This window comes from Rhagoletis pomonella, unplaced genomic scaffold, assembly GCF_013731165.1.
Source record: "Rhagoletis pomonella isolate Grant_MI unplaced genomic scaffold, Rhpom_1.0 Rhpom_scaffold_00013, whole genome shotgun sequence".
In the NCBI taxonomy this organism is placed as follows: Eukaryota; Metazoa; Arthropoda; class Insecta; order Diptera; family Tephritidae; genus Rhagoletis; species Rhagoletis pomonella.
Window position 1 is genome coordinate 531,151 of NW_023458567.1, and position 24,048 is coordinate 555,198.

At 41.0% G+C, this 24,048-nt stretch overlaps 4 protein-coding genes across 21 annotated transcripts in view; 2 read left to right on the forward strand and 2 right to left on the reverse strand.

Annotated features, from left to right (window-relative positions):
- Positions 1–15,105, reverse strand: part of LOC118748419 (coiled-coil domain-containing protein CG32809) — a 32,417-nt gene extending 17,312 nt beyond the window's left edge. For 4 of the 17 annotated variants that reach the window (XM_036482818.1, XM_036482817.1, XM_036482820.1 and 1 more), the window contains exons 1-12: positions 14,891–15,103; positions 13,455–13,580; positions 12,676–12,729; positions 12,482–12,600; positions 12,390–12,419; positions 11,259–11,430; positions 10,851–11,197; positions 10,723–10,785; positions 4,085–4,175; positions 3,590–3,682; positions 2,669–2,783; positions 2,506–2,601 (exon numbers count right to left, since the gene is read on the reverse strand). In XM_036482818.1, the coding sequence (XP_036338711.1) occupies positions 2,506–2,601; positions 2,669–2,783; positions 3,590–3,682; positions 4,085–4,175; positions 10,723–10,785; positions 10,851–11,197; positions 11,259–11,430; positions 12,390–12,419; positions 12,482–12,600; positions 12,676–12,729; positions 13,455–13,551 (1,277 nt within the window). In that variant the 5' untranslated portion in view covers positions 13,552–13,580; positions 14,891–15,103. Of the gene's footprint in view, positions 1–2,505; positions 2,602–2,668; positions 2,784–3,589; positions 3,683–4,084; positions 4,176–10,722; positions 10,786–10,850; positions 11,198–11,258; positions 11,431–12,389; positions 12,420–12,481; positions 12,601–12,675; positions 12,730–13,454; positions 13,581–14,890 lie in introns of all 17 variants that reach the window. The other 13 variants (XM_036482828.1, XM_036482827.1, XM_036482815.1 and 10 more) reach the window with 10 other exon arrangements.
- On the forward strand, positions 5,533–10,710 carry LOC118748422. Its single transcript, XM_036482834.1, has 6 exons — positions 5,533–6,360; positions 6,463–6,610; positions 8,670–8,763; positions 8,902–9,022; positions 9,343–9,564; positions 9,634–10,710. The coding sequence occupies exons 1-6, from the start codon at positions 5,998–6,000 to the stop codon at positions 10,471–10,473; spliced, it is 1,788 nt and encodes a 595-aa protein (XP_036338727.1). The 5' UTR covers positions 5,533–5,997; the 3' UTR covers positions 10,474–10,710.
- A 217-nt stretch (positions 15,106–15,322) lies between the features above and the next one.
- Positions 15,323–17,316, forward strand: LOC118748427 (NADH dehydrogenase [ubiquinone] 1 alpha subcomplex subunit 10, mitochondrial). The gene is made up of 4 exons (XM_036482844.1): positions 15,323–15,429; positions 15,730–16,453; positions 16,522–16,920; positions 16,986–17,316. Exons 2-4 carry the CDS (start codon positions 15,731–15,733, stop codon positions 17,079–17,081), a joined length of 1,218 nt encoding a protein of 405 aa, XP_036338737.1. The 5' UTR covers positions 15,323–15,429; position 15,730; the 3' UTR covers positions 17,082–17,316.
- Positions 17,317–19,394: 2,078 nt separating this feature from the next.
- LOC118748418 (flocculation protein FLO11) overlaps positions 19,395–24,048 on the reverse strand; it is a 70,182-nt gene continuing 65,528 nt past the window's right edge. For both annotated transcript variants that reach the window (XM_036482813.1, XM_036482812.1), the window contains one exon: positions 19,395–24,047. In XM_036482813.1, coding sequence (XP_036338706.1) covers positions 20,236–24,047 — 3,812 coding nt within the window. In that variant the 3' untranslated portion in view covers positions 19,395–20,235. The remainder of the gene's footprint in view (position 24,048) is intronic.

Below are 24,048 nucleotides of genomic sequence, written 5' to 3' on the forward strand. Positions count from 1 at the left end.
CTTCAAAATGCATCTTGTGGTTCAATGTTACTATAACTATACAGATTAAAGTTTTATGAGTTAGAAACTCGAAAGGATAAAATAGTCAAAGATTCTAAGTACACATTTTCTAGTTCATAGTTTTTCTCTTTTTACTTGTAATATAAACATTTCTAAAATAAATGTATTTTTTGATTGTTCTTCGTATTTTCTGTCTTTTTTCAGTGCCTTATTTTGCTTTTTTTGCAATACCTAGTGCCTTTTCCTGCCTTTTTCGCTATTCTGTTTTGCCTTTTTTTGCCTTTTTTGCAACACCTAGTGCCTTTTCCTGCCTTTTTCACTATTTTATTTTGCCTTTTTCAGCCTATTTCGTTATTTTATTTTGCCTTTTTTATAGGTTTTTAGGTCCTAAAAATCCGTTCCCTGGTCATCAGGTATGTAACTTGAGAATAGAAATCGCTGCATCTTTTAATAATAATAATAATAGATTGGCGCTTACACATATGTTAGTGTTTGGCCAAGCTTCTCCTCCGATTTGTGGCGTGCGCCTTGATGTTGTCACACAAAGCGGAGGGACCTACAGTTTTACGCCGACTCCGAACGGCGATTGTATTTTTATGAGAAGCTGTTTTTCATGGCAGAAATACACTCGGAGGTTTGCCATTGCCTGCCGAGGGACGACCGCTGTTAAGAAAAAACCTTTCTATATTTTTGCGATGTTGCTTTGACCAGGGTTTGAACCCAGGCATTGTGGAGTGGAAGCGCGCACTGCTTACCACTACACCACAGCGGTATGTAACTTGAGAATAGAAATCGCTGCATCTTTTAGGCGCATCAATATTACATAGTTACATCCCGAGCTAATAAAAGGGAGGTAAGAATATAAAGATCTTTAATTTTAGATTTCAAAATCGGTTTTTTATTTTAATTTTTCTGATCAAGAATAATCGTCAAATTTGGATTTTTATTTTTTCTATATCAAAAAATAATCGTTAATTTGGATATTTTTCGGTAATTTTTAACGGTTAAGCTTAGTATACAGCTCTAAAAAAATACGAAAAATTCATATAAAGTGGCGTTCAAGAAATGGATGAGAAATTTTCTTATATTTTTTTTTTTTAAACAGAAATAAAGAAAATAATACTGAGATTTATGATAAAAACTGCGTTTTATGACCGATTTAAATGTTTTATGATCTAAACAATTAAATCTGAAATATGATCGAGAAAAAAAATCCAAAAATAACGATCATTCTTGATCAAAAGAATAAGAATAACGGTTAAATTTGAGCAATTTTAACGGTTAAATTATGATTTTTATTTAGTCTGCCTGATAATCCGATAAATTGATAATTATCAAATTTTATCGGGATTTGGCGTTCGCGTACACAAAATTTTGCAAAGTAGGTGAAATTGAGAGCGCAAAGTGACAGTTGATTTTTTGGGGAAGTGGCAAATAGTCTTGTTCGTCGAGCAATAATTTTTTACGAATTTCAACGAATTTTTCAAATCGCGTTCGTGCAGACCAAAAAATTATCCATGACTCAAAAACTGAGAGCTCAAAGTGACAGTTCTCTTCGAGAGAAGTTGCATCTTTTTGCTGGAAAAATTTTTGCAAGCAAGAATTCGCAATTACGAAAAACATATGATTATGGCACATGGTTGCACTTTTTACGACGATAATTTGAATAAACAAGTTCGCTAAATTTCAAAATTTATAAACTTTAGTGATTTTCTAATGAAAAACGTAAATAAATAATTGTTTACTTAACGAATTTAGTTAATTCCAATAGTTTGAAAAGTATTAGGCTGTAAAAGCCTGTATATGTAATCGGAATGCAATCGAAACGAGAGGCCATTTAGGAAACCCGACAGTTACTACGACAAAGAAATTTAAACGTATGTTAAAGCAGGCCCGAGTAACAACAAATATACATACATGTAGATTCTGTTTTTTGTCCATATGAAATAATTTTAAAAATTCTATAAAAACTTGTATGTTTGAAATGCAACCGTGGACACCAGCTGGCAGTGGAACTTGAAAATTGCAGAAGTGCAAAAATTTGCTTGGCAGGGAATTTGATAGAATTTTTTTTTTTCTCTCAAATGTTTTGGAAGAAAGCAAATACTAATTTTCTTACATTTGCTTAGCGATGTTGCGGAAGAAAGCAAATACTAATTTTCTTACGTTTGCTTAGCGAATTGCTTTAGGCAAACTTTTAATTTGTAATCGTTACGTATTTGCTTTTTTATGCTTTTGTATGTAATAAAAATTTCGATCAGCTGTATCTAAAACTTGCAAAATTTTGTTCATTTTTCGTTCGCGTACACTTTTGGATATTTTACAAATTGAGAGAGAATCGTTCTTTACTCTCCTGCACATTGCTGCTGGATATTTTTCATTGTAGAGTTATTCGACCAACAGAGCAAGTATAAAGATGATAGCCGTTTCGGTCTCCACATAAATGACTTGATTATGTAAACATTCTTCAGTGGAAGCTTTTAGTTTATGAAAAATTGTATTTACCTTGCATTGTCATACATTTGATTTGGTCTCGGCATTCGGCCTGGTCCCACTTTCATTCCGTATACGGCATATTGATCCTCGGCAAGTCCCACTTCGCTGTTTGGTGTGAAGTGAAAAGTAGAAACAAACAAAAATTTAAAAATTTCAATGTTGTTTGCCAAACCTCTGTTCTTCGTCAATAATTGGCGCGACGACCGGTCCTCTGGTGCCGTATTGGCTGTAGTAAGGCTCCTCGTAGTTGCCTCGTGTGCTGCGCTCAGGTGAACTGGAGTAACCATCTGAAATTCACAGCAAACATTTCTTTGTTCAACCAAATGTGCATTCATAACAGTTTTTGCGCAATTGCGGATTACAAGATTACACATACAGTATAACACAAGATGTTAGTAGTTATAGAAAGAGTTTCAATATTTCGAATAAAAAGAAAATTTTAAAGTTTAAAGTTTTACAATAACACTGTGCAACAACTTCAGGTTCATTTTCTGGGGGCGGAATGATTCCCACTCAGGATGAAAGTCCAAGACTCATAGAGTAAAACCTCCAAATCTGCTAGCATTCTCAGGGCAAACCTGGAAATATCATCTTAGAAAAGAACTAGGGTTATATTTATGAGCAAAATATGTTTGTTTTTTTTTCTGTGGACTTTGACGTTGTTTGTGTAAAGATTTGTCTGAGAATACCCCTTGCTAACCCTAGAACCCTCTAGTGCACACCCAATTTTTATTTTTTTCAGACTTTGCAAAAATGGGTTAAAATGTTCCATAAAATTACAAATTACACATTTCGCGCCGATATGAATTTTAAAAGCTTTTTTCCACACTCGTTCAAAACATTCCAAACTTAATGTAGCAATAAGGAATGTTTACCTGTTAATGCAAAAAGATTTGGAGGCTACTTACTATACCTATGTATGTAAGGTTGTAGGTCTTTCATCCAGCCCCAAAAATGATGTTGCACTGTGCAATTGTAAGTTTGGTATGTATGTATGTACATAAAAGATGCAGTGTCTAATTTGTACGCGTTGGATTCGCTTCTAATCAAAATAAAAGTGAAGAAAATGCACGTCTATATGAATCCAAAGTACCTGGGATGCTATACAACTGGTCCGGGGAATAAGGAAATAAGGGCTCCATGCTACCTCTTGAGTTATGCGCCCTCAAGGGTTTCACTGGCGCTCCTACATACACGCACATAGATACAGAGTACAGTACAGTTATGGATGGTTATGGTGGATGGTAGCCATTAGTGGGCGTGAACAATTGATAATGAAGAGAATAATACACGAATACATATATACAAATGAATGGGTTGGCGTTTACTCAGTGGATGTTAGATGGAATTTACTGATATTCCTAGCCCAAATATGCAGTTACAAAAACAAAGTACATACATAAATTGAACTAAAAATTGTTGATTGGTATTCAATCAATCAGAGAAGCACATTAATAAAGCAAGCAATCACACAATTTTCGTTGGATCCCAAATAAAATTTTGCATGCTGCTAATTTTTTTGAATTTTTTTCACTAATTATGTATAATATATCTTCTTAAGGAATTGTTAAGCTTTGAGTTGACTTACCTATGGGAACTTTGGTGCGCTCGGACGAGTACATGCCGCGCGGTAAGGTCTGTGAGGCGCCTACGTAGTACGGTGCGGCCTGTTTGCCAATCTGTAATAAGAAATTATTACGTCTCGATCAGATACTTAGTTGGCAATACAGAAGCGATGAGCTAATACAAATGCTACGTTGACGATATAACGAGTATAGCTAATATGTGGACATAAAAACATACATATGCACATTAGGGTAGTCTGTAAAAATGAAATTAACAACTTTTTCAGTCTCACCCCTCAATCGGTAATACCATAAAACCATATTTCTTTCATTTAATACCCAAAATCTATACTACTAAAGTCGAGGATATCACATACATATAAATTTTGGTACCGATTGGAGTCGGTTAAGACGACTTCATAGGGTAATATGTACTGTGCCCCCTGTGCGACACGCCTTAACCGCCTCCAATTGGAACCAAAATTTATATGTGAGATCTTCGACTATAGTAGCATCGACGAAGGGGTTGAGGCTTAGGAAATCTGATGAAAAATTTGCATCGTACATTTAAGGACCACCCTAATGTATATATGTATGAATGTATGCAAAATATTTGGAAATGCAATAAATCTCATTGCCTAAGAGTGAAGAGTGATTATGAGCATATTAAAATTGCACAAATGCCGCTGCCACTGGCACTTAGCGTTTGTGCTGGGACGTGAGAATAATTTGCGTTAGCAGCCAAAATAGAAATTTTTTAGATCTCGATGGGATTATGCATTGTGTATGTCACTTTGTTTTCTTTTCTGTCAAATGCTCCAAAGCGCTGTCGAACTCTTATCGATCACGTAAATTATTTTGGCGCGCGAAACGAGCAAATCAACGATCGATTGGCGGTTGTCAGAGCAAGATCGCGCCTTGCATTTTCAATGCAATTTCACTTTCGAAGAGTTTTTCCAGACAACCGTCCGTTCCGTCGCGCAACTTCATGTATGTATGAATGTTTGTACATATGTATGTATATGTACGTAGTTAAATGCAAATATGCAGATGTACATAGCTATTATACATTTGTATGTTGTAATAATAACTTCGCAGAAACAGTGTCAGAGGAATTTGAATGCTGTCATACAACCACTTGTCCGATTCTCGCATCTTCTCCTCTCGAGCTGTCTACTTAAAACTTATTCCAAACAAATTTCCGTCTTTTGTTGCATCTTTGATGATCAGCTGCACTGCCTTCGCCATTATTCAATGCTAATGCAGTTGTTGTTTTCGAAATGCATAAAAAGTGTAAACAATCAGTCGGCAGACAGGTGCCATCAATGCTATTGCTGTCCGTCGGCAATTATCATCTAGTTCGACTGCCAATTGCTCGAGTGAGTGTTCGACACAACATAGCCGACGCTCACAAATGAGACGTTTGGCCGATGCCTCCGAGATCTTTAATGTGTTTAATGTTGAATGAATGAATGAATGAAAATTGCTAACGGTGATTGTCGCTGGCTCGGATTAGTGCTTTGTTAACGTATCCGCAGCCATTAAAGCGCTTGTTACATTGCGGGCGACGGGGATTAGCGCGTGCGCCGAGCTTGTTGTGCTACCAAACTTGTTTTCTGGCTGCGCATGTGTTCCCCCAGTTCAAGTCTCGTGGCTGTAGACGCTTCCACATGCACCGCCGCCACAGTTGATTGCCAATAAAGTTCGAGCCATCGTCGCGTGCAGACGTACTACTACGCGTAGTCAACTTGAAGTGATCGTAGTTACATAAAGAAAAGTGAATCGCCAACGCAGTCGCGAACTTTAAATGCGAAAACGAAAGTGAATCGAGTAAAGAAACTAGTGAGGAGTGAAGAAGAAAACAGAAAAATCAGGAAAGTGATTTTGTATACATATTTCTTTATGCGAAGAACTGTGTTTTAAATTCGAGTGCGCAATGGAGTGGAGTTATTTACGTGCGTATGCCTTTTCGGCAGGACTACTGTGCTTTTTATCTTTGAGCTTCGGCTGGAAGCCCATAGTGGGCGGTTCCTTTGCCACCTCCTTCAATCTGCAGCAATCTCATCCCGGGTCGGCAACCAGCGCCAAAACTCTAATGCTTGGCGGCAGTTCAGGCGAAAGCGCAGAGTACTCTTCGTCGCCGTTGTTGCCGCAGGAAGCGGCGAGCAAGGTGCTGACTGGTGTTGGAGAGGCCGTAGCGATATCGGCGCCTCTGGGGACTCACTCCGGGCTGAAATTCGAAACGGATGAGTTCGAGTATGAGCGCGAGCTATTCGGCAGTAGCGACTACAACAGGGAGGTAATTGAGATGGTCAGCTGCGATGGTGTTTTACATAGTTCTAATTCGTTACATGGTTAATATTGTTTTGGTTTTATCTATTATCTTTGAACGGGGATTCAGGATCTCTGCGCAGTCAAGAAGTACGCCTTCAATCATGATGGTACCGTTGCATATGAGAATAAGCTGCCAGATTTGAATCAGTTCACTATCTGCTTTTGGTCGCGCTACACAAATCACAGCGGGGATCACGTGCTATTAACTTATTCGGGTAAGTAGCATAAGAGAATATTATTAGAGAAGGGAGATCTGGTAAATGGATTAATTGGCTTGCGGTGGCCTGCAGTGTTGGATTTCGTGTGGCGATCGGTTTAATTTATAATTTTTTGTGTTTGGATATTTTCAAATGTTGATTGCGGTACAATTGTATGTGGACTAGCTGGAACGGCGCGTGTTGGGTGTGGCGTGACACCATTTCATTGTGGATACAGGTTTGCAGCTGTGACCCCACCAACCCGCTCTGAACCCACGTTGTCTCCACTGTACCTACGCAGACTGAGTGCGTTCATTTACGCGTTGCTATGGCTTACACGCAAGATGTGTGACGAATTCGATGTTGCGGTCGCCACCACAATCACGCCACGAAATTAGCATGCTAAAATTTCAAGAAAACAGCTGAATTCGAAATGCCAAAACGCGACCGTCAACGCTTGGCTCTGATGAATAGAAGAAAGTTATGCAACCATGTCGTTGCTATGAGCTGGGTAAAAAGTGAAAGGAAGCAAGCTTCCTGTTGTCTTCGGTATCAAAAGACTCTATGCAGCACACAAGAGAGCGCACACACAGCTTGTGGCCACACGGCAGCACTCAAGTCATGGTGCTACTTACCGACTTGTATGTAACTCCAATCTCAACTCCAGCTCGCTGCCTCGATCATTCGTAGTTGCCACAATGCTGCAACATAAGTGATGCTGTCTAAGCGTCTGGCGTCTGTATTTCGCTGCTGCAAAACTAGGTTTACATACCACACATCTCTAGTCTGTGCCAAAGTTGCATAATTGAAGTTACAGGTTTCAGCATTTGACACAATTCAACGCCGCACGGTGACCGGTAATAACGACAACGGTTGTAACAACATCATCTCATGAAGTTATGCCATTAAATGGTGTGCCATAACGGACGGGCATTTCTTGTGTGCATTATGGATTCACTATGGCACGAAACGGCGTCAAAAGTGGTCGCCACAGAGGGGCTGGGAGGCGCACGCAGTACAAGCCAATAAGCGTAAGCGTAATGCAAATTACGTGCTAATTGCAGATGAACGTCAGTCATTCGTGCGACGCTGGATGATCACTTTCTGAATGGCTAAGCAGTTGTTTATGCGAAAGTGTAAGCGATTCAATACGCATGCGTGCGCAGCCGTCACTAATCTGCAGCGAGTTTAAGGCTGCGAGGCGTACATGCGCGTTTACTGCGCTTCGCAAACATTTTCCGGTTTCTTTGTGGTCGCTTCACTCAGTTGATGAACTCTTGCGGCGTGGCAATGATTTTGAACGCAACTGAAGGTGGAAACCATGGGGCGTTCGCGACGTTTGTGGGAATTTCACAAACAAGTTTACGGCTTTGTGTGCGGTTTGATTAATATATGCGGATAATAAATTAATTAAAGCTGATAAAACGATCGCACGACGCAGAAACTTTCAATAGGCAAATCCTCGTTGAGTATGTGAGCGGATATGCCGACTTTCACATGAGCCACTATCTATGATACTTGCATGGTTTCGAACTTCGAAATTTATAAACGAAAAAAAAACATTGAAAAACTCTTTTACACTGGTTGTACCGAAAAACAGTAACGCGCTGCAGCTCTTGATTTCTCCTGTAAGTCAACTAATTACAATGGCGTGAGAATTGTTAAACGAATGAGGTAAAAAAATGCGTAAAATCTTGTATTAGAATTCTTCAAATCCCCGGCGTATATATTTGTCAATTTAATTGATTCCCATTCCGCGCGAAATTCCTTTTGTGCCGCACGAAATCGACCAAGTTTACTACAAAGCGAACATTTTTTTTTTGTTTTTTTCTTAGACCGCGTACTGCTGCATTGGCCCGATTATTTTCCCATTCCTCACAAAAATCCTTATAAGATGAACATGTTTGACCGACTTTAAATCAATTTTGTTGTCAAATTTTAATAGACGACAAGTCCAATGTATTCATGCGATCGCATTTTCCTTTTTACTTTTCGCTTCTCTATACTCTTTGCTATGGCCGTTTGCCGCCGACTACAATTGACCAACTGACCGGCTCTGCGATTCCACAAATGCCAGTTAAGGATGAACCGCGTGAATTCCAATTTTGGATTTCGAACTCAAAAAATTCCAGTTTTATTTCGATGGCCATAAAAGGTCAGCAGGTTTATAGGTAAGCACGAAAAAGGTTTCAAAATCGTTACACATTTATCATAGAGTTGTATCATACATCGCAAAGTTATGAAATTTGATTAATTCAATACGATTCGATTTGCGACTGCGGTTGCGGTTGCGCCACATTTAATTGCAGGCTCAATTATCCGTTGCGTGTGCGTCAATGGCATCATCAGTGCTCGTCATGGAATGGAAAGACGGGCGAATGGCAGGTTTGGGTGAAGTCAGAGCGCGTTGGACGTGGCTTCCACAACGCGGTGAGTTTTGAATTTGTGCTTTCTTATTCAAATTCAGCTGTGTCGCTGGAAATGCTTAGACATACGAGACTTTTGGTGTCTGAGTTTTCGACTTTGCATATTTTTTGTGCATTCGCTAATAATTTTGATAAAAAATAATCCAAAAAACCGACGTTCGTGCGCCAACAAGTGATAGTAAGTTGTCGAGTTGTCGATGACCGGTAGCTGTTGGCAAATGCAGGAAATGACGTCCAAGCAGTGGCTTTCGCTTTTGCTGCTAACCGCGAAACAGGCAAATTGGTAATATATACTGTTAACTATTGTATTCTTATTTATTTCAGTTGGTTAGTCACACAATACCCGGGAAAGGCAAATTGTTCTCGGGCGGGTTATCGCCGACGGGTGACTTGTCTCAGGGCCTCCACTTCGAGATCACATTGATACAGATCTACCATATAGCGCTGAGTGCGGGCAAGGCGCACCGCGATCACAAGCATCACCACGCTCACCACTTCGATCACGAGGGCCTGGAGTTGTCAACAACAACAAGAGCACCCCCAACTGTGAGTTAGCCAACTTCGGTAGCCACTGGGTTTTCTGATGTAAATATTTTAATTTTCTCCACTTGGTAGATAAACCGGCCATTGCCAATGCACAGCCTCTTGGCAAGCGGACAGATACCGACGCGCGTGCGTCTAAATCTCGCGCAACCAAAGCAACAGCAGTTGCTGCTGCAACCACAATCAACCCAACAGTTGCCGATGCAGCAGATGGCGGGCAGTGATAACACGATTTTCCCGCTGTCCGATCAGCAGCAGGCCGTCACCATCAACACAAACTTTGTAAACGGGCAAATCAATACCGGCTCCCGGCTGGTGTCGCAACAACTACTGGGTCATATCGCGCAGCCGAATTCGGCACTGCCATTGCGGCCGAAGACCGTGCAAACCAGCTCAACGACACGCGAATACAGCACGCTCAACAATCCTGCCAATGTGCAGTTCATCGACGAGACCGAGACACGCATCTTATTCAAGCGCCAGGCCAAAAGCAACGACACGGATGGAGCCTTTGGTCAGAAGCTGGTGCGCAAGCGAGCCGCTGACTTAGGAAAGGCGCGCGTAACTATGCTGCCATCGAAGAATCTGCGCAAGCGAGGCCTGGTATTGCTGGAGGATGGCAGTGTAGTGGAGGATCCGTTGGTAGGCAGCAGTTTGAAGTATGACGGACTAGCGGAGTTCGGCGGTCAGCAGTTCAAACACGATTTGACGTTGAAAATGAACCTTGAAGAGGAGGTTCACGAGCACGATCGCGAGCCGGCCGAAGAGGAAGTTAAGGCGGTGATGGCGCTTTGTAGTGCCTGTGACCCAGAACCATTCCAAGGTGCCATTGTGTTTGCATGGAAGGATGCCAAGGAGCAGATGGACAACGCGCTCAAGGGATTAAGTGTAGGTGGGTGTGGCAATTTTTAATTGCCACGGCGAGCATGTGAAACGGCGCTAGTCAGAAGGGTGTATTCGGAGCGCTAGTGGGGGTTGTGGCTATTACATAGGTCGGCGCATTTTCAAAACGCATTTAATTTCGAGCTTCGGTCGAACGTGCTGCCCGCGGTCGGTCGCGCTTGTATTCATTAGCTTAATTTTTAGAAAATAGCATTTTGTATTGTATTTCATGTATGTATGTCTATTTATATTTTGTATTTTATGCAATAAAAAGCTCACCTTTGATTTGTGAATATGTTGATGTTTGTAATCCGAATCGAATTCTGGTTCGCTGAAGTAACTCTGCAAAGAGGTTTTTACGTTAAAAATTTCATTTACGAATATTGATTTTCAATAGTAGATCTCACCTGGTCTTGATCCCAGTGATTTGGCGTTACTTGAGGCAGAGGCTGCGGAACGCCAGGTCCGCCGGGTAAAATTTGCGGCGGTGCAGCCACTTCTGTGGATTCAAATAATCGAAGCACCGAACGATCGCGTATTTCGCGTAAATGTGAACGTACATCTTCCAATTCGTAGAACATGTCCTTGCTGGCGTCATGTATGTATATTTTGACGTTTGGCCCCTCCAGATATGCCATGGTTAGCTGGCGAGGAAAGGAGCGCACGAACAGGGCGCGCACAGTATCGATCGAGGTGATTTCGTTTGGCAATAGGGCACGTTTCGTTTCCGACCGATATTGCAGAAACACGAGACCTGTAAGGGAGGGCAATTATGAGCAACTTTGAGCGGAAATTTGATTGTAAATCGTACTCACCTAATGGCCTCTCCAACGTTTTCGAAGGGGTTCGAACTACCGGCAAGGAAGAGCGCTGCTTGTTGCCACGCCGAAACCCAGTGCTCGCTGTTTCTACCTCGGACATAATACCTGGATCATCGTCAAATAAGGGCCCCTGATTTAAGGGCGTATAGCCACGTGGCACATTGTTCTTCAAATATAATTGGAACATGTACATATTTGCGTTTTGAAGAATTTGGAAAAAAGAACTTAAATTTTACACAAGTATGCTTGGATTTAAATAATTTTAGAAAGTTAGTGTTGGAGAAAGTTATGTAGGTCCGGGTTGAAAGAAAAATTTAATTTTTATTTATTTTTTATCGATTTTTTAATAACAGATGCTACGCTCTTTTCAATGAAATAAAACGCAGCATCCTAGCTGAATTGGTTTTTCACAAATTCACTTGAAAGATGGGTACTTTCACCAAGAAAAAAACCGCAATTCATTTGTTAACTTCGACTGTGAATTTTCTGGAAAAAATACTTTCAAGCCGTAGGGCCCTTTACTTTCCATGTGACATGTACCCAGCAAACATTTAGGTTAGAGAACGGTTAGAAAACGACTCGAATTCCAATGTGCTTCTTTAAAGTAGAAGGTTATAAGACGATTAGAGAAACTGTCGAGAATTATAACACTCTCTACAAAAAGGAGAAAGAGGTTAGATATCTAATTTTTCTAATGTTGAATTCTAATTGGCTTCTAATGTCTGGTGTTTTTCTAATCATTCTCATCTAATGTGTTTGCTGGGTTTGTATGTATGCATGTAAATATCTGTGCCCGTCAATTAAAGTAGCTTAAGTGACTTTAGAAGGTTTTACTTTGAATTAAAGGATAATCAGGTTTTCTTGAAAATTGTTTTATATTTATTAAGCTTCTATTAAAAAAACAGTTAGTTAGTTAGTTTAACGTTAAAATATTGTTTGGGAACCCAATGAAATGCTGCTTTAAAGGGAAATGGGGCCTATCTCGACTTAGGCTACTTTGATTGATAGTCACAGATACTTATGTGAATGAATTTAGGCGAATTACTTTTTTGAAAGGAAAATTTGCAACATAGATTTAAATTTTTTTTGATTTGACAAACTTTTGAATTTGTCTTCTACAAATACCTTTTTGTTCTTCTGTGCACGAGTGCTCATCTAAGTTTCGAGAAAATAAATTTTAGTTCTAAAAACTATAATTTTTTACTTTCATAAATTACCTCCAAATCCATGGCTCGTTGTTGCTGTTGTCCCTGATTCCCAGCGTACATAATCATATCGCCTCCCAGTGTATGCCGCCGCGGATCATCGCGACGCATGCCACGCCGATGATCGCTAACTAAAAATCAAAACATAGTCCAAATAATTATTTGATCTATGTATGTATGTATAAATCGACTGAATGTCAGCTCACCCTGCTCATTAGTCGGCATACGTCCTGCTTTCGATTCATTTTGCCAGTCTTCTTCTGGAAGCAATGTGTAAAACATGAATGCAGTGGGTGAAAACATTGTGGGCACCCCCACCCTATAAAACTCCCCTTTTAACAATTATGATCCGAATTTGATTACTTTCTGACTCATAACCGCAATTTCCGTGTCTGAGTAGCTCACTATTTATACGAGCTTCGAAAATTAATTGTCGTCGATTCGACTTGTCAGGCTAATCGCTAACGGCTTAGTGCTGCAGAATTTGCATTGCAAGTCCTGTCGCCTGCTGTCTGCAGTCGGCGCTTGTGACAAATTGACAAAACGTTAAAAATGACTTGCAATTTTCTCTGGAAGCTTTGCGCTACCTAGCAACTGTGTTTGCCTGACGCGAATAGACAGACAAGCGATTATCCTTGTCACCGGTGTTTACTGTCAGCTGCCCGAATACCGGCAAAATGGAGCTAACGAGTAAACAAATGCGGACACCTTCGTGCCATGGGTGTTGATTTCTAAGGACACCTTTACACTGACTACGGACTACGACGACACGGAAATGGGCAATCAGCGTGCAAATGTATCCACATGTGCACAATACACCCACACGCACACCCACACATACACGGGCACAAGCCCGCAATAAAACGTGTTTACTTATTCGGGTGCACACTGAGGGAAGTAGGTATGCATATGCAGTCTATGTAATATCCACTTACTCCAGCAGGAGTTGTTTAAATATTCACATTTATGCCCCACCCCTACCCACCTGCTTCACGTCCTTTTCGCTTCTTCTTTGATGAGCTGCTGCTGCTGCTGCTCTGGTTCGATGAACTTTTATCTTTGCTCTTCCAGCGTATCAGCATCGTGTGACCGTTCGTATGCGTTGGTTGGACTGCGGCGCCGACCGGAAAGCATTAAAAGTTGGCATTAGCATTGAGCAAGTATCAATGTTCGGATGCAGGCATATGTACATATGTATGTATGTAAGTGTGCATATGGGTATAAGTATGTAAGGATGTATGTATGTTTGTCTATGGAAGTAAAAGTGTGCAGCATGTGTACTTAGGCAAGTGGGTAAGTGCCTCTGAGTGTCTTCGGCACTTGTACGGCCAGGCCAGTTGATTAGAAGCCCTGAGCAAATATTTTCATAGCACAGACGTTGCAACGAACGCCTCTTGAATTTTATATTGAAAATTTTTTGCTCCATTTTTCGCGTGCTTTATTGGTGGCTAAGGGACAGTGCAAATATTGCACGAAGAAAACAGAGCGGCAGAAGAGAGACAACAAAAGTAAATGCGGAGAACAGCCGCTGCGCATACACCCCCCCCACCTTCTCCCAACCATCCTCACAGCAAAATTTCTGTTTGTTTATGTTTCAAAATATGGTTCGACACAGTGTGCGCCCTCGCCGCGCCGCTTGCGTCAACATACCATACAGCTATTGTGTATTTAGCCGGCATGCATGCAACGCCAAATACTCGTGCTCCGAGCGCACGCACGACGGCATTTCTCACCAAAAGGGAAATTATTTTATTTCCTTGCATTGGCATTTGGGATGGTGCGTTGAAATTTCGCGACAAGTGCACAATTTCATTGCACAGTGCCATTGGATGGGTGAAGGGAGTGCGGCGGAAGTGTGCTTTGCTGACGACAAGCGCTTTTCCATTTAGCTGACCCTGGACTGCGGAGTGCGAGGAGTTTGTGGCTGAAATAAGGAAGATATCTGTGTTCTATGCTGCTGCTGTTCGTCTGCTGTTGCTGGTTTTATGGGTGCTCCTCTGCCACATTTTAATTGACGTGTACTAAGGAATACTTCCGACTTGATTACTTCCTCATATTTGTAGGCCTAAGTAAAATATGGGAAGTACTCGAAAATGAATAATTGATGTTTAGACTAGTTTTTTTTTATCTTGTGGTTGCTCAGCAAAAACCCAAAAAAGTTGCATATACATACATATATACATATATACACACATAAGTACATATAGTGGAACTCAAAATTTGCTATATATATATAACTTTTTTCTCACTGTTAATTTCTTTTATATTAAAATGCTTTAAAATTAATCAATTTTGCAGAGAAAACACGAATAGCCACAGCATCATGAAATTGAAGCAGCACTTGAGTGCTCCGCTGCACATTCGATGGTATGACGCACATGACCAATTTTATATGCACAAAATTGAACTTTATTTACACACCTAATTAAAACTTCGCTTTGTGCTGCAGTTTTGCTATCTGCAACATTATTTTCTGCTCAACTATATTGAAAATTTTAAATATTTATGAGTATTTTCTGGACAGCGTATGAATGTGACCGCTTTTGAAAACCGTTCGATACGTTGTAATGCCAAATATTTCTGGTATATCATAAAAGAGTTTCCGCCCTAAATGTGCACAGGATTTGGGAAATTTCATTTCCGCGCCTGCGCGCTGATTATACGTAATCCCGCCTTGAACTTAGAATTCACCAAAAACCAAACCAACGTAGTGCTTCCGTGCTTCAACAAACGGAAGCAAAGTAGTTTATGTAGAAGGTTTTGGAAGTAACAGGAAACTCTTTATATATCTAAAAATCTAATTAGAACAAATAGGATTTTAAGTTAGATAACATATTTTATTTATATTCGACACCCTGTGGCAAGTGCTGCCAATAAATTCTACTGTCAGTTGTGCTGTTATGGCTGTCCGATTTCTGGCGTAGAAAATAAATAGGGAGCTCGGAAAAAATTGTGTTAAGGTGAGTTGAAAACAGAAAATTAAATGTGTGTGTTAAAATAATTAGGTAGAGGGGTCACAATACTGCTTTTTAACTATTGCCAAGTTTTTTGTTCCGAAATATGATAAAACGGCTTTGCAGAAATAATGGATTTGTGCACATTTTCTGTGGCGGTTGTGATGTAATGGCTACTTGCACTGACCGTTTGCAGTTAAATAGTGCAACTATCCGTAATGATTTCTAACAAAAAGTTGTAACTTAGATCAATGCCTCCTTCTAAACATTCTAAAAGAAATATTTTTAAATTGATTTACTTTTCAGAATGGCTGCCGTTTTCCGTGTAGGCTTTGTACGCCTGTGTGGCCGTAATGCAACTCCTGCATTGCTGAATACGCAGTCGGTGTCGCCGATGGCTTTAACGCAGAAGTGCACAATTATGGGTAAATCTATGCGTGGTGGTCCTCGCATACCAAATGCACCTCCATATCCATACAAGGAGAAGCGGTACACTGTACTCAATTCGTTATTTGATAAAACATCGAAGCGCATGGACGAAAATTCTAAAGTCATCTGTGTTGAAGGACCTATTGGCGCTGGCAAGAGCAAATTTGCCAAAGAGTTGGCTGATGAATTGGAAATGTGCTACTTTCCCGAAGTCAACTTGGACTTGATATATATCAACTCCTACGGATACGATATGCGAAAGTTAGATCCGCAGCTGCCAGAACTGTGTCGTTCCTACGATGTGACGAATTTCTGTCGTGAGCCCAATCATCCTTTGGCCGCACAGTTCCAAATTCGCATGTACATGCTGAGATATTCACAGTACATAGATGCCTTGCAACATATTCTTTCAACTGGTCAAGGTGTTGTTTTGGACCGTAGCTGTTATTCAGATTTCGTGTTCTTAGAAGCGATGCATAGAAATGGTTACATTTCTCGTGGTGCCTATTCGGTATACCACGAGATTCGTGAAAATACCATTGGAGAACTTCTTAAGCCGCATTTGGTAATCTATTTAGACTGTCCAGTCGATGCCGTAAAGGTAAGTTAATTGCGATAAGTAATACAGTAATATTTACATATGTACCTATTTAATTTTTTAATTTTTAGCAACGTATTAAAGCTCGCAACATTGACTACGAAGTCAATTCTAAAGTGTTCACCGATGCCTACTTAAAGGATATTGAAACATTCTATAAACAGCACTTCCTTAAAGATATCAGCAACCATGCAGAAATCTTAGTCTACGATTGGACTGCTGGCGGAGAGACCGAAGTTGTTGTCGAAGATATCGAACGAATTGATTTTGGACAGTTCGAAATTGATCACCATAATAAGAAAATGAAGGATTGGCGTTTCCCGCTCGAAGCGGAGTGGTGTGAGGCGCGCATTAAGTACTGTAACGAAAAGAGTACTTTGATGAATTATTTCAATGTACCACGCTACGACGTTCCGGAATTGGTGCGCGACGCTGAAAGCGGCAAAATTTGGCGCGATGTGTGGTACAACGTAAGTATTATTGTCAGCAGCATGTTCTGATAGTTTACAAAAAGATAATTTTGTTTTAATTTCAGGCGCCTGGCATGAAATATCGTCCTGGCTATAATGAAGATATGGGAGATACAGGTTTGCTTACTAAAACAACTATCGGTATCAATCAACCATTCTAAGCTGTCGCCAATTATTTGTTAGTCAAATATTAATAAAAAGAAAAGAACCGAATGAAATGAAATGCTGTATAATAAGTAGCTATGAAAAGAATGCGAAAGGTAAATAAAATCCTGTATTCAAAAATGATTTCTATCGAAAACCATGGTACTGATCTGTTCAATGTTTTTTAAAGGTTAAAAAGAAAATAATGTGTAGAATAATAAATTAAAATGCTGTTGGCGACTGTTTGTTGAACGCAGTTGTTTTTAAAATTTGAATGAATGAAATTCGCTGTGAGTTGCATACCTATACAAACTAAAATTAACACTTTCATCCTTATACAACTAAAACCACACATCTATCAAGCATTAGGAAACTAAAATTCATCAATCATAATCACCATTATCTTCGATGAGACAAGTTAAAGGTAAGTCTAAACAGCACAACTTGTTAAAAACATTTTTACAAACCAAACATTTGAGCAAATCAAACGAAATGTGTGCATAAAACACATCCGGGGAGTCTTCTTTTTATATTTTCAAGATCGTATTTCGTAAAATTCAGCGATAGCGTAAAGATGAGACCCACAATGGGGGGCGTCGCCTCTGTGTAATCTTCCATAAATATCTGAGCCATTCTTACCGTTATGTATTTGTTTGTCTATGTGTGAAGAACAATCGGTTTTATAAAGGTTTTGTAAGACCCTACTCGTAGACTGTGCTCTTATAAGGGTCTAGTGCCAGCTTTGCCTGGAGTGCATATACTATGTATACATACAAAAAAATGCTGATTGAAATTAACAAAATACAAATTTTTATTACATAGAAGCGTGGTAACCCTGAGCGAAAATATTTTCGGACCAAAGTTCTCAACAATACCTTTCATTTGATATCCATATTGTGATGTTTTAGATAAATTGTGTAGAACCGAAAATTAGTGGCAACCTTACACTATTATCCTAAGCGATAACATTTTGTATATAGGGAAAGCATTGTTTAAGAACCTTCTCTTGGTATCCGTGAATAGTAATATCTTAACTATTTTTCTAAACAAAAAATTAAATAACAAGTAAAGAAGTATAAGTTCGGGCGAAACTGAATTTCATATAACCGGCGCAGGTATCAAATATCGTCATTTCAATTTTGTTTCAACTACCTTTGCATGATAAGCAGGGGTGTTTTTCCCGATTTCAAACGTTTTCGATAATATGCTGACTTAATGAAACCATTGAACGAAGTTTGGCAAAAATCCATAAAGGGGTTACCGAAATAGACCTTAGTAGTCACAAAGTGGGCGGTGCCACGACTGTTGTAAGTATTAACTTGGAGCAAATAAGTGTCCTCAGTTTTTGAAATATCGGAGTTTTCGTATTTTTGAAATTTACCGTTATACGGGAAGGGGGTGTAATTTTAGTCCGATTTGAATAATTTTCAACAAATTGCTTTTCCGTACCAAGGTTATAAGGTGCACCATTTTTGGTTGAATTTGATGAATCGGTTACCGAGATACACATTTGTGGTCATAAGTGGGTGGCGCCACGCCCATATCCAAAAATTATAATAATCAAATTTCCTGCTAGGTGATTATTGCAATCGTCGATTTTGAGTGAATCAGCTTCAATAATTACAGTTTTCGTGTTTCCGTTATATGGGAGGTGGGTGGGGTTATTGCCCGATTTAAAAGATTTTCAACAGATTTCTTAGTTGGACCCTAAGCAAGGCCCGAACGGAGTTTGGCAGGGATTGGTGAAGCGGCTACTGAGATACAGCATTTCATCATAAGTGGGCGGGGTCACGCCCATTGTACTATAATAGTACAACACACAGGGCCATCTGAATTCGGCGTTTTATGGGCGGGAGAGAGAAGGGAGTAGAATTTTACCTCTGCAATTTCAGACCCAGAAAATTGCGGTATTACATACATATGTATATACATATGCGTTTTCGAACTGGCTGTCGAGATAGGTCGATCTTCGACTCAGTCATCGATATGTAGTAGTTGTTTTGAATTTCCAAGGCAGTGATTAAGAGCTTTCCATATTAAGGCATACTTTCCTGTCCTTATTATTTACTAAGCCCCGTTAAAGTTTTGGTAAAATCAGCAACTCTTGCACACAACTCGACATACGTACATATATTTTGGTGCTAGTCAATTGATATGCTGGCTTTGATTGCACTTTATGACGTTTAACTATTTTGGCGTCATATAATATGTATGTCATTGAGATTGCCAAGCATTATGGGATTTATCGTAGATAGTATGTAGGATATTTATCGGAGAAAATTAAAGGCAGACTTACCCTTAAAAGCCACTAAATAAATAAAACGCCACTATACGCATTAATTGGGCTTTATTATTATAACATTTTAGTATATCCATTTCTTATATTTTGATAAAACAGTAAAATATAAATAATACGCATAAAAGCATTTGCTAACTATATGCGTCCCTTCCTACATACATTCCTTTGAATATTGATTAAAATATATACAATGTGTTGGGCTTTGTGCTTAAAATGTCAGCTTAAGTTTAAACTCCATTCCAATGCTGATGAAGGAAGCTTAAACTTAACACCTTGCACGGACAATTGAATAGAATTTTCAGCTCACTTCTTATGCATAAAGCTCTTATAGAAATATTTGTTAGATGTTATAAGTGTAAGGTATGTTTTAAACCTGTGGCTTGAGTCCGACCCTCAAAGCAACGTTCATCGACTGCCAGGCGTTGAAAAATATTTCTTTAATTTTTGGTTATTAGAAACTACAACTTTAAAAAATATACAGCATTTTTTTTTTATGTTAATCCCTCATTATGCTATTTTTATTCATAAAAGTATATATATATTTATTTACGCATATTTATAATATAATCATTTTCATATGCTCCCATTGTTTTGGGTCGGAACCGGACCGGCGTGGGAAATAGCCGCTGCTAAAGTCGCGGCCACGTCTTTGCGCAAATGACACTCACGTTTCCTACGTTGTAAACTAAACTAATAACATTACGTTGACTTCGGCTTAAAAACTCCTTTGCTAATGTTTTTTAAAATACATATTTATAAAAAGAAATTTACAATAATAATTTACAACATTTCAGTCCAGCTTTTTGTGACTATTTTCGCCAAATCATCTGTCTTCTCATCGCGCACTAGCCGTCGTTTGCCGCAGCGCTTCCTCAGACAGGATTCAGTTCTTCGCGTTTGAAGTTGCGTATTGCTACTAGTAGTTGGTCTCTTGGATCCGGGCTGCTAGGTGTTGTTGCCGCGCTACCGTTAGGTGTGCGCAACGGCACGACCTTGGTCGGCGCTGGCGGTAATGGCGGTGCGATGGGCGCAGATTTTGGCCCTGACTGAGTGTTTAAAGTCGTTGTTGTGTTTGCTGTTGGACTCGGGTTCCGTTGGTTCAAATAGACGCTGGTCGATTTCTGCAGTTTAAGTTCTAGCTTGGCACTTTGAATGGGTTTCCCCGCCTTCTGATTGACGCTTATTTTTTCCCATGGTGCTTTCGGTTTTGTTACGCTCACGAAACCGTTGGAAATCGTTGTGGTGTCTTCAGTTTTTGACTCTTGTGCCCTTGGGGGCATGGGCGATGGAGTGCTGCTATCATCTTTTGCGTTCTTTTGTGTCTCCGCTTCTTTTGCGAGTATTTTTTCTTTCAGTCCAGTCTTTCGAAGTGTGTTCTGACCAAAAGGTGGCGGTGCGGCCTCAGTGTGATTATGTTTCAGCTTGCTGGCCTCCAATTGGGTGATGGATGTTGAGCGCAGCAGTGATGGGCCCACTATATTTGCCACTGGTGTACTGAACCGGTTCGTGTTGCTGCGCGGTAATGTTGACGTGTGCACTGTAGTTGCAAATGATCTTTTTGTGATTGATTCGCTTTTATTTGCTTCCGTTTCTGAATCTCCGTTGAGTAAAACCGTTGTAATGCTAGTAGACTTCCGATGTCCTATTTTTGTCGGAACTTGGTGCCGCGCGCTGTTTGTTGTTGTCGTATGCAGTTCTACATTTTCAGCTGTTACGTCCTGCAGGGGCTTAACAGTCATCGGCACACGATACTCCTTCGCGGGTATACCCATGCGCTCCGTCGGTGCAATTGCCACGGGCTTCGGAGCAACTGACGGCGGAGCATTCTCACGTTCGGCCCAGAATGCGCTCGCCGGCATTGAAAGGCGATTGCTGCGCGCCTGTGAAATTGTGTTTATTTCGAGGGCAGCCGTCGTAACTGCAGCGCTCTGACTGTCCGCATTCTTGCCACCAAAGATGTAGTCACCTTCGTTTTTGATGGACACTTGTACCTTGGGACGTTCGTTCCATGTAGAGAAATTAATGCTTGGCGGTCCGGAGTATCGGTACACTTTGGGCAGCTCCTTTGGTTTTGTGCGCTGTGTCGAGTCATTTATCGCTTCTGCCGCGTTTTCTTCGTCATTTATGTTCTTTGGTGTTTCGGCTATTGGAGCAATGTTAACGTTCTCCCCGGATATCTTTTCGATAGGCTTAGCAGTTTCCGCTGACGCCGCCTTTGATTCGCCATCACTATTACTGGCCGAACTGTTTTTGCGTGAGTTGAGAATAGTCTTAATCACCTCAGGACTCTGAAGAGAGGGCGATTCTCCAATGCTCAATTCGCCAGATGATCGTCTTCGGCTGGGACTGAAACCATTCTGTTCGATTTTGGCGAGTGATGATTGTGGCAATGGGCTTTCAGAACTAATCGAGTTTGGTGGTAGAATGGTATTAGTGATTTCTGTTGTCAGTTGTGCTTGTCTTTGCTTCGAAGCTGAATCGATTGAGTTCAAATTCGACTCATTATTTGCTGTTGCCACACCGATGATGAGTTCATCTGATGTGGGATCGATTTTCCTTTGAGTGGAGCTTGCTGTCTGTGGTTGTTTTTCTTGTGTCTGTTGTGTGATTGTCGTTATGCTAAAGTTCGATAAGGTGTTTGGTTTTGCTGCTTCAATCTTTGGTTCATCTTCCACCTTTTTGATTATTGTGTCCAAACGCTTCTCGTTAATTATCGCCGAGAGCTCATCTACGATCTCATTTAAAGGTGTGGTTGGACTTGGTAATGGACCGGTTTTATCTATAGTAATCTTCTCGTCGAGTGGTTTCGCCACCTCATTATTTGTGTTGTGAGCAACTTTAATGCCGGAAATCGATTCAAAATCCATGACGGGCCGTTCCTTGATCTTCGGAGTAATGGGCGCATCTGATGGCTTTTCACTTTCAATCCCATCCGCGAATCGTCCATCAGCGAAATTAGGCGGAGGGGATATGGGAATTGCAAAATTCCACGAAGCGCTATCAGAAAAGTTTGGAGTTGCTTCTTGCGTTGCTAGCGCTGGCGTATTACCTTCGCTGTCGGTTTGAGTCTCGGCGGCCAGAACAACGAAATCCTCCAAAGTGTGGGGTTCAGTTGGAGATTTGACTACTGTTTTTCCGAGTTTGAAATTATAAACCTTAACAATGTCGTCATCATCTGAGCTCGATTCGAACGCTGACTTTCCTTCATGTGCGGAACCTTCTGATGGCAGGCTGTCAGGTATAGGAGATGGTATCGGTTCGCCGATGCCTGAGTCGGCCTGCTTGGACAAGGCGTCATCATCGCGTTCCAAAGCGGATGTGCTTTTGAGAGCCGCTATGTGTGTGCCCAGAAAGCTAACACAATCTGCTTGTTTTGACGATGCATTATCGTCTTGATCTAAAACGGATGTGCTCTCTAGTGCGGCAATATGCGCGCCCAAGTAGCTTCGACTATCAGAGCACGGAGGCTCAGTGGAAAGGGATCGCGGCTCAGGCGTTGGTGTACGATTCAGCATTATCTTAGAAACATTTGTAGTTGGAAGCGGGGGGGAAGAGGCCTCAATAGATGTGCTGCTGCCATTTAGAAGAGTATTTGTAGTCACTCTTGGTAGGGGTTTAGGCACCTCTGCCACTGCTTCTAATGGCGAATTCGACGGCTCCAAAGAACTTGTTCCTAGAACAGGTGTGGATGATTGCAGCGGACTTGTGTTGGCTTTGGAGTCGCGGGCCGACGGTGTCGGTGAAGTCTGCTTGTTGCTGTTGTGGAGCGAACTTTTGAGTTCCAGCTCTGAATCGCTGATCATGTCCGCTGAAGGCGTGTTTGGTGTTAGAGGAGTCAATGGCGTGTCCGGAGTAGACGGCGTCATTGACTTTATGGAAATTGTATCAGAATCCGCATACATGCTGCTCCTAGATGGAGGTGCAGGTGCAGCCACCTTCTTTTTCATTTGTATCATGCGTTTGCGTGGCGATGGCTCTGGAAATTCGATAGATTGTGACAACCCTGCCGAACTAGACAAATTCTGTATGCTGCCCCCACACAGGTTGCGTGCATTCTTTTGTTGTACTTGTGTTTCCTCCAGCTCTACATCTTGTTTCGCATAACCATTCAGGCTTGACTCTATTTCCTCTTCGATGTTGGGGCTACCGATGTTTCCGTTAGAGTCGATGTCATTGGTACCGGGCTGCACCGAAAGATTCGGCGTTGATGCGAAGCGATCCTTGCGCGGCAATGAATCGTCTGAACATTCCATATTTTCATTGTTTGTGTGAGCACTGCCATTAGTCACGAGCACCGTTTTCTCCGGTATGGCAGTCTGGCTCGGCGGCCGTGGCGCAGCACGTTTCTTTCTGGGAGGAGCAGCTATTTTGTTAGGGGCCGCTGTGGTGGTGAGCGTCGCAGGCGGAGTGACCGGGGTGCGAACGCAATTCATGCCCGTCGAGTCCATCGAGTTGAGTGAATTGCTCGAGCTATAGGGACTAGTTGTCTTCGTTGTATGTTTTGAGTAGCGACTGCTGAACTCCGATGAGGACAGAGAATCGCGTATGATAGCTGTGCGGTGTAGCTTAATAATTTCGTCCGCGTTGAAATTGTCATACGACTCGGACTTGTGACATAGACGTATCTCAGAAAGGCCCACAGCGCCTATAGTTAAATCGCAGCTGTACACCTGACCGAGGTCAAC